This window comes from Hirsutella rhossiliensis (genome assembly GCF_020360975.1).
Source record: "Hirsutella rhossiliensis strain HR02 chromosome Unknown scaffold00019, whole genome shotgun sequence".
In the NCBI taxonomy this organism is placed as follows: domain Eukaryota; kingdom Fungi; phylum Ascomycota; class Sordariomycetes; order Hypocreales; family Ophiocordycipitaceae; genus Hirsutella; species Hirsutella rhossiliensis.
In genome coordinates this window covers 970,379-979,296 of record NW_025408685.1, presented here as the reverse complement: position 1 = coordinate 979,296, position 8,918 = coordinate 970,379, and the positions used below count along the sequence as shown (strand labels likewise).

Below are 8,918 nucleotides of genomic sequence, written 5' to 3'. Positions count from 1 at the left end.
GCATGTGGGCACGGCGCCATCCGCCTTGCCGGTCGGAGGAAGAGAAATAGGGGGCTGTTGCATTGGCCATTCAGCGTAGCTCACTGTACAGGCTTCCTCTTTGGGCTGCACAGTCTGACACGTAACTTATCAAGTGAAGCTATTCGCATCGGGCATAGACAGGCGAAGGTTGTTAACGTCTGTCAAACAACAGATCAACCACTGGGCCACGCAAAATAGGGGCACCTCCCTTAAGGAGCATTCTTGGTACATCTTGTAAGCCTATTCTATCTGACAACGTCATTTCTACGCATTAAGCTCAAGTTTTGAAGATGCGTTATTTCGTTGAACTAAGCCCTGGCTGGCCCGGCTGCCCGGCTGATCGCGTACTTGTTTCCCTAAAGGAGTTGGCCGGCGTAAAAGTCAGACAGAAACATAGGTAAACAGGACCGCTTATTACTTTAATGAGAACGAAAAGCGGCGCGATTGATGCGAGGAGGTTCGAGCAGGAGCACCTTGTGCCATGTGGCTTGTGCGGAGGGCGGAGTGGAAAATCCCTCGATGCGAGGCATAAGCAGATTGCCTCCGCTATGGCGTCATGGCACGACGTGCTGCATGTTCGGACCGACGTAATCACGCGTGGGGCTGATTGGCCGTCAGCTATTTTCAGGCAGCCACCCCGCGGCCTAAAAATTATCCTGAAGATTGGCATTCGCCAAACCACGCATACATTTCATATTTCATAGCCGTGCCCCTTAAGACACCTTACTTGAACGTGCCCTTCTGATCGGTCACATGAGCGCCACGGAGGAAAACCATCCTCAGCATAGACCACTCCAGGCTGTGGAGCAGGCGAATGTCGACGAGCTTTGCCGTTGGCTGGAAGTGAATGATGCGCAATGGAGGAAAACTGACTATGAGGGGTTAGAACGTGGTACACACAAGGACTTGCGCAGCCTAATTATCAGCAAATTTAGCGAGAAGGTTAGTCCATCATATTATTTACTTTAATTTGGTCCTGACAACTTCAGAGTACGGCAGTTTCTATTTTCAGAATTGCTGGCCCGAGGCAGTATAGACTTACGAACACGCCGAGCGAGATCATTCCAATTCACACCAGTGAAGGGTGTTCGATTCAGTTTGGACATGGGAATATTCCACTGGATCGTAAACAGAAAGTGCAAATATCTCAGCCGGCTACAGTTCACGTTGAGAAAGACAAAGTATTGTGCCTGCTTTGGATCTGGGTAGTCAAGGAATAGTTAGCCAGTGGATGACACTGTCTAATTCTCACTGTTTAACGAGACCTTGTTGAAGGCAGTTAAGGACAGTTTTTAGAACTCACCGAAGTATGCTGTTGCGCGCCTAAAATTTTGGATTGTGGCAGGTGGCTGGCTGATTATTTGTGATGGCTGACCTTGCTATTGCGGCAGTTAAGGGCTAGGTGTGTCCTTGATGGCAGCTTCTTCGTCGCTATAGAAGCTCTTCAGAGATCAACAATTGAATCATTGGGCCCCTTCTTCATACCCCGTTTTCGTGTTTATGCTCCTTGCATATATCCCATCAGCTATTCCTGGAAAGTCGGTGTCCAAGGATCCGTCCCAGGAATTGAGGCCGAAGGCTGGGTCTATGAACTTTGTAGTTGGTCTAGCTCTAACATGCGGGGTTAAAGATCAGTTCTGGTGCAGCACCAGGTTCCGGGGAGTTATATTCTGCACTCAACGGCTGCATCAGAGCATCAGGATCAAGAATATTGAAATCCACGTCGATAAGAGGGGACTGAGCCATCACAGCATCGGGATCCAGAATATTGAAATCCACGTCGATAAGAGGGGACTGAGCCATCACAGCATCGGGATCCAGAATATTGAAATCCACGTCGATAAGAGGGGACTGAGCCATCACAGCATCGGGATCCAGAATATTGAAATCCACGTCGATAAGAGGGGACTGAGCCATCACAGCATCGGGATCCAATACGTTGAAATCAACATCGATAAGAGCAGACCGAGTCAAAACATCATCAGGATCCAGAGCATTGACATCCACCTCTATAGCGGGGGCGCCAGTAAAAACGCCGTCAGCACTGAGGGTATTGAAGTCAATATTAAAATTTTGTGGTATGCTAGATGTTGTTGGCCTCTCATTATGAGCGGAAAGAATTGTTTGATGAGATGCAGACTCTCCCGTGACATTGGTCTCGTTATCGAACGGGCGAAGTGTAAGCGGCGGAGTATCTGCGAGCGTAACCAGATCCGTTTGCTGGATTGTGAAGCAAATGGGTTGTATAGCAGTAGAAGGCCTTGGTTGAACTAGTCGGGCAGGACTCTCAACTCCAGACTTTCTTATCTTTTGCAGTTTATCTTGCGTCGGATTCGAGGTGACTGTTTGGGGCAATTTGCGTTTGAGGGATCTCCGTAGCGTGTCCTCTGAAAGCGGAGGTTTAGTGTATAAACAAATTATAACTCGCATGAATGTGTTACGTGGGACCTAACTTACTATGTCCCGAATTCTTTGTTTGACTATAGCACAATAAGAATTGAGAGTGTGTCCATACTCGTATACTCTCAGCAACTGGATCAATATCGTCCTTTTCTGTGATTTTGAGTGCCTTGAGTTTCTCGATGTACTCTTTACGTCGGTTTCCACATAATGGAACGTTTTTTTCATAGCTATCGTCAAGTTAGAATAAGTAGGTGATGGCGTTGAATACATACTCAGTCCGATTGTCAGGGCGGAGTCGCGCCACTGCTGCCGTTGAGAGTTCTGTCATGAACTGGTGGTAACGTCTCCCCCAGCTTAAGAAGTCTATGACTTCCTTTTTCACTTCATCCTCTGGCCGATTTGGCTGCCATGTTTGAGCCATGTTAGTTTGTCACGGGCTGTGCCCGGCATGGTGGACCCGGTTGTACCGGGTCCGGATGGTCATATTCCGCCACCGGCCCCGCTCTGCGGAGCCGGCCGCTACGAGAACATTCTACGATACGCGATATAAGTTCGCACTCGAGGCTTCGCCTCGAGTTCTCCTTTCTTTCCTCCTTAGCTTTAGATAGACAACACATAGGCACCTGCTAGTTGAACAAACTCCGGGCCAGCCTTTTACATATCTAAAGCTCACTACCGATGGATTCAACCTTTGCCGACGAGAGCTCCCCGGAGCGGACCTCCCGGCTCCTCATGCAGATGATGAGCCAGATGGCTGAGCAGATGCAAAGTTTGCGTGCCGACCGCGATGCCGATCGCGACGCCACGCGCGAGCAGATTCAACTGCTGCAAGACAGTCTGACGTCCTCGAGGCCAACGCCCTTAGGGACCGAGTCGGAGAGCAGAGCGGAACCTCTGCATGAACCGAATCGTTTGGTCGACACATCATTGCGGAAGACCAGGCCGACTCTCCCAGACCCACCGCGATTCGAGGGCGCTCGATCCAAGTTTCGCGCTTGGCTGAGCGAGATGAAGAACAAGCTTCGTGTAGACGGAAGGGTAATTGGGAGTAAGGCGGACCAGTTCGCCTACATTTACGCGCGGTTAGGGGGTGCCCCTCAGCAAATGACGATCGCGTATGTAGAAGCCGGAGGAAGGGGTGGAGACTCAGATCCGGACCAGTACCTCCAATATTTGGAAGAGTGCTATGGGGACCCGAACGCCAGGACTCGCGCGCTGGAAAAATTACGATCCTTGAGGCAAAGAGATAAGGAAAGCTTCGCGACACTGCTTCCTCGCTTCGAGAAAGAACTCGCTGATTCCGGCGGCGCTACCTGGCCGGAAGAAGTCAAAATCAGCTACCTGGAGGGCGCCCTGAGTCCGGAGTTGCGACTGGCAACTGTCTACGCGGCGCCCACTCGCTCCACGTACTCGGAATGGGTCCAATCTCTTCAGAGGCTGTCCTCAGGTCTAGAATGTGTGGAAAAGGAACGCCCTTCGAAGCGGGGTGCAACTCACGATAGTCGAGGCCGCGACGCAGACGGAGATACCAAGATGGCAGATGTCAACCGTACTAGTCATGAGCCGAAGAAACGTCGCAACGCAGATGCGGCGCCCAAGAACGAGCGCCGCTGTTATCGATGCGGCCGGAAGGGTCATCTCGTCGCGGAATGCCCAGCTCATTTGGTCTTCCCTGGCGAAGCGAAGAAAGATCGGCCTACGACCGCCTGCGTGAAGCGGCCGGATACTAGCGATGATTCAAAATCGGCTGCAACATCCAGTGGGGATGACGAGCCGATGGGAAAAGACTAGCCCCGGCGCGAAAGCGGGCGCCGGGGCCTTCGAAGGCAGATATCCATGACTGGAAGGCGTTCAAGTCGCGTATGAATAGTCGACCCGTGCTCGTTAATGCACGGCTCAACAGAGGTAATCCGATACGCGTTCTAGTCGACAGTGGATGTGACTGCTATACCGTGATTGACGAATCGATCGTCCAAAGTTTCGGATTCCTCTCGTCGATTCGAAGTCTCGAGAGATCGGGGGATTCTCGGAGTCCTCAGAAAGTGTCACGTCGCCGGGAGTTGTGGCTGTCGTTGTCGAGACCGCCGGTTTTGACGAACGCATCTTTGCGTACGTCGTCCCAAGCCTCGGCCAGGATATGTTCCTTGGCCGGCCTTGGATGGAGAGGAACCAGGTCGTGTACGACGCTGCTAAGCGGCAAGTGTACCACGGAAGAGCAGGCGTGACGGTACGCCTCGTAGGGCAGGAAGAGCCCGCCAAAGTACGCGCAATTCGGAGCGCAAGACTTGTGTCGGCAGCCGTGTTCACGGCGGAGTGCCGGCGTGCAAAGAGACGCCAGACGTGCGACGCGTTCTCGATACGAGCGATCAGCTTGGCAGACATAGAAAAGGCGCTTCAACCGAAGCCGCCAGTTGATCCGAGCAAGATGGTTCCAGCGGAAGTGTTGAACGAGTTCCGCCACCTGTTTTCACCAGAGGAGGCCATGAAGCTGCCGCCACACCGGCCAGGTGTGGACCACGAGGTAAACTTGCAGCCTGACAAGAATGGGAACGAGCCGCCCCTGCCCTGGGGACCGCTTTACAACATGTCACGCGAAGAGTTGTTGGTCTTGCGAAAGACCCTGAAGGACCTTTTGGACAGAGGGTTCATCCGAGCGAGTAGCTCAGCGGCTGCCGCGCCGGTGCTGTTCGTGCGAAAGCCGAATGGAGGGCTGCGATTTTGCTGCGACTATCGAGCGCTGAATGCAATCACCAAGCGCGACCGATATCCACTGCCCCTCATCGCGGAGACCCTACAGAATCTGGCCAAGGCTAAGTGGTTTACCAAGTTGGACGTGGTGGCCGCCTTCCATAAGATCCGCATGGCTCCGGGACATGAGGGAAAGACCGCATTTCGCACGAGGTTTGGGCTCTACGAGTGGCTCGTGTGCCCTTTCGGCCTGAGCGGCGCCCCGGCATCATTCCAACGATACATGAACAGTGTGTTGCGCGAGTGGCTGGACGACTTTGTCACAGCATACCTGGATGATGTGCTGATCTACTCGAGTGGTTCGAAGGCGGATCATGAGGCTAAGGTGCGACGAGTTCTCCAAGCACTCGCCGACGCTGGGCTGCATCTAGACCCAGCGAAGTGCGAGTTTTCGGTACAAGAGGTCAAATACCTTGGGTTCATCGTCAACGCAGGGAAAGGAATCGCCTGCGACCCCGAGAAGCAGCGTGCCATCCGCGAATGGGAGGCCCCGACCACGGTGAAGGGTGTCAGAAGCTTTCTGGGCTTCGCCAACTATTACCGGATCTTCATTCCCGACTATGCCAAGATCACGCAGTCTCTAGACGCCCTGCTTAAGAAAGGAACTGTCTTTCTTTGGGGACGGTCGGAGAGCGAGGCGTTTCAGGAACTGAAGCGACGATTTTGCGAGTCGCCTGTGCTCAAGCAGTGGGACCCGAGTCTCCCGACCTTCTTAGAGACGGATTGCTCGGGCTACGCATTGGGGGGCGTCCTGTCCCAGGAAGGCCCAGATGGGCGCCGACACGCATGCGCCTTCTTTTCGAAGCGACTTTCGCCAGCGGAGTACAACTACCCCATTCACGACAAGGAGATGCTTGCCATCATGAGATGCCTCGACAACTGGAGCGCTGAGCTCAGGAGCTGCGGCCCATTCACCATCCTGACAGATCACCGCAACTTGGAGTATTTTATGACGCGCCAAAAGCTCACGGAACGGCAAAGTCGATGGGCTGGTGAATTGTCTCAATTCGACTTCAAGCTCGAGTATCGACCCGGATGCCAGGCCGTTGTGCCAGATGCGCTGTCGCGCCGCGAGCAAGACAAGCCTCAAGGCATCGACGACGATCGCGAGCAAGGAAGGATCATTCAGCTGATACCAGACAGCGCGATCCCTACGTCGACAAGGACACGCATCAACGCAACCGGCCCAGACGGCTCGGAAGCAGCCGTGTTGCCGGAGATGAAGGTCTTCGAAGAAGCAAGCTTTCAACAGCTCTGGAACGAGACAGTAGAGAAGGATTCGATATTCCAGGCGGCTTACAAGGCGGTACAAGACCATGAACGTGTTTTCCCTCCTGCGCTGGGCTTGAAGGTCCAGATATCGGAGTGTGCCATCGACGCAGGTAAGAGGCTGACATTCAGAGACCGCATCTGGGTGCCGGGCGGATCCGGGGAGAAGGGCAACCAAGAAGAAGCCGAAAAGGACCGGTTGAGAATTCGTATTGTGCAGCAGTCGCATGACTCTGTTGCGACCGGTCATCCCGGTAGGGAAGGCACGCTGGCCATTGTGGCACGCCGCTTCTACTGGCCCGGGCAGTCCCAGATCGTTCGCCGGTTTGTGGCCAATTGCGACACCTGCGGCCGAGCACACATCTGGCGCCAGTCAAAAAGAGGATTTCTCAAACCTTTGTCAATTCCAGATCGACCACGGAGCCACTTGTCCATGGACTTCATCACAGACCTGCCGCCTACCGGACTAAGCAAGGCAAAGTACCTTTGGGTGATCGTGGACAGATTGACGAAAGCCGTGACTCTAGAGGTAATGGACACCATGGAAGCCGAGACGTGTGCGCAGCGCTTTCTCCAGTGTCATTATAGGTTCCACGGGATGCCACGGTCAATTGTCAGCGACCGCGGAAGCAACTGGTTGAGCCGATTTTGGAAGAGATTCTGCCAACTGGCGGGTATATCGCAGCGGCTCAGCACGGCGTATCATCCGCAGACCGATGGGGGACCAGAGAGGATGAACCAGGAGATCGAGGCCTACTTGAGAGCCTACGTGTCATACGTACAGGACGATTGGGGAGAGCTCCTACCCGCCGCACAACTGGCTCTCAACAACCGCGAGTCGGCGGCGACCAAGATCAGCCCCTTTTTCGCTGAGCATGGTTATCACGTCGATCCCATAAGCGTTCAAGAATCGGAAGAGGCACCTAGGGATCGAGAAGAGGGAAAGGCAGATAGCCTACTCAGTCGCCTGCAGGAGGTCAACGAGTACATGCAAGCAGTGATGGCCGCCTCGCAGCAACAGCAAGAGGAGGCTGCCAACAAAAAGCGACAGCCTGCGGAGCGTTTTGAAGTTGGCGACAAGGTGTGGCTCTCGATGGCAAACTACAGATCGCCACGGCCGTGTAAGAAACTCGACTGGCTGCATCACAAGTACACAGTCACGAAGGTAATTAGTTCGCACGTCGTCGAGCTTGACGTACCTGGCTCGATCCACCCCCGTTTCCACGTCGACCTCCTCCGGCGAGCCCACCAAGACCCTGCACCTGGCCAAAAGGTAGACGACGCACAGCCCCCGCCAATACACGACGAGACTGGTGAAGAACTCTGGGATGTCGATGAGGTACTTTGCGCAAGATGGAAGAAGCGAGGGCGAGGAGAGTTCAGGCAAGCGCTAGTGCGATGGACGGGCTACGCAGAGCCAACTTGGGAACCAGTCGAATGGTTGCAAGGAACGATTGCGATGAAGGCGTTCGAGGACAAGTACGGGCCAATCAAGACCAATGATGGCCCTAGGGAGAATTACGAGACGCTCACAAGAGCACGAGAGCCGCGCCGCGGACGGGCCGGTCGGAGGGGAGAAGGGGGGTAATGTCACGGGCTGTGCCCGGCATGGTGGACCCGGTTGTACCGGGTCCGGATGGTCATATTCCGCCACCGGCCCCGCTCTGCGGAGCCGGCCGCTACGAGAACATTCTACGATACGCGATATAAGTTCGCACTCGAGGCTTCGCCTCGAGTTCTCCTTTCTTTCCTCCTTAGCTTTAGATAGACAACACATAGGCACCTGCTAGTTGAACAAACTCCGGGCCAGCCTTTTACATAGTTAGCTCTCTTCTAACCCACCGATTAGGTTGTAACTTCTGGCAAGTCTCCCTAAGGTGTAGTTCTAGCTCATGAAAGCCAACTGTTAGGAATCTTAACTGGATATGTCCGATCCACGCAATGTTTTTGTTCTGGACAAGAGCCAGGTAAGCTCCACACTGAAAAGGGTTTGTCGGTGTCTCCCCATTATCAGACTGGTCAAAGAACTTTGCTGGATCTTGACAGGACTTGGCGAAGTGTAGCTTAACTACTTCAGGCAACGGGGTAAATGTCGGGGATTTGGCAATGGGATTGTGGGGAGGCACAGGCTCGGGAGGTGGAGCCCTAGTTCTCAGAGAGTGAAAGCCTTCGGGCAATGGTCTGCATGCTGAAGAGGAAGATGATGAGGGAGGGTTGGGTTCAAAGTTCTGAGGCTCTTTTGCCCTTAGTTGATGGAGAACAAGCATTTTGATATCTTCATCGAGTTTTGGCCAGACAGTATTGAAGAACTCAATTATCTAAGTTTTGTCAGCACACGAATAGGTTCTCCTTAGTTCAACTCACTATTCCAGTATTAAGCTCATGGGGATTTACGCTCGAATATTGGCCCATTTTGAACTCGTTACTTGGAGGATTTGGAGGGAGTAGCTTAAGGAGCCTCGAGGCTTGAGGTGAGA

General features: G+C 53.5%; 2 protein-coding genes across 2 annotated transcripts; one reads left to right on the top strand and one right to left on the bottom strand.

The window, feature by feature from the left end:
• Positions 1–1,632: 1,632 nt before the first annotated feature.
• Positions 1,633–2,845, bottom strand: HRG_11279 (uncharacterized protein; the record flags this gene model as incomplete). The annotated part of the gene is made up of 3 exons (XM_044869749.1): positions 1,633–2,030; positions 2,545–2,651; positions 2,697–2,845. The coding sequence occupies 3 exons, from the start codon at positions 2,843–2,845 to the stop codon at positions 1,633–1,635; spliced, it is 654 nt and encodes a 217-aa protein (XP_044715302.1).
• Positions 2,846–4,849: 2,004 nt separating this feature from the next.
• Positions 4,850–7,718, top strand: HRG_11278 (reverse transcriptase (RNA-dependent DNA polymerase) domain-containing protein; the record flags this gene model as incomplete). Its single annotated transcript, XM_044869748.1, has 6 exons — positions 4,850–5,025; positions 5,086–5,113; positions 5,180–6,586; positions 6,665–6,970; positions 7,019–7,562; positions 7,615–7,718. 6 exons carry the CDS (start codon positions 4,850–4,852, stop codon positions 7,716–7,718), a joined length of 2,565 nt encoding a protein of 854 aa, XP_044715301.1.
• Positions 7,719–8,918: the final 1,200 nt, after the last annotated feature.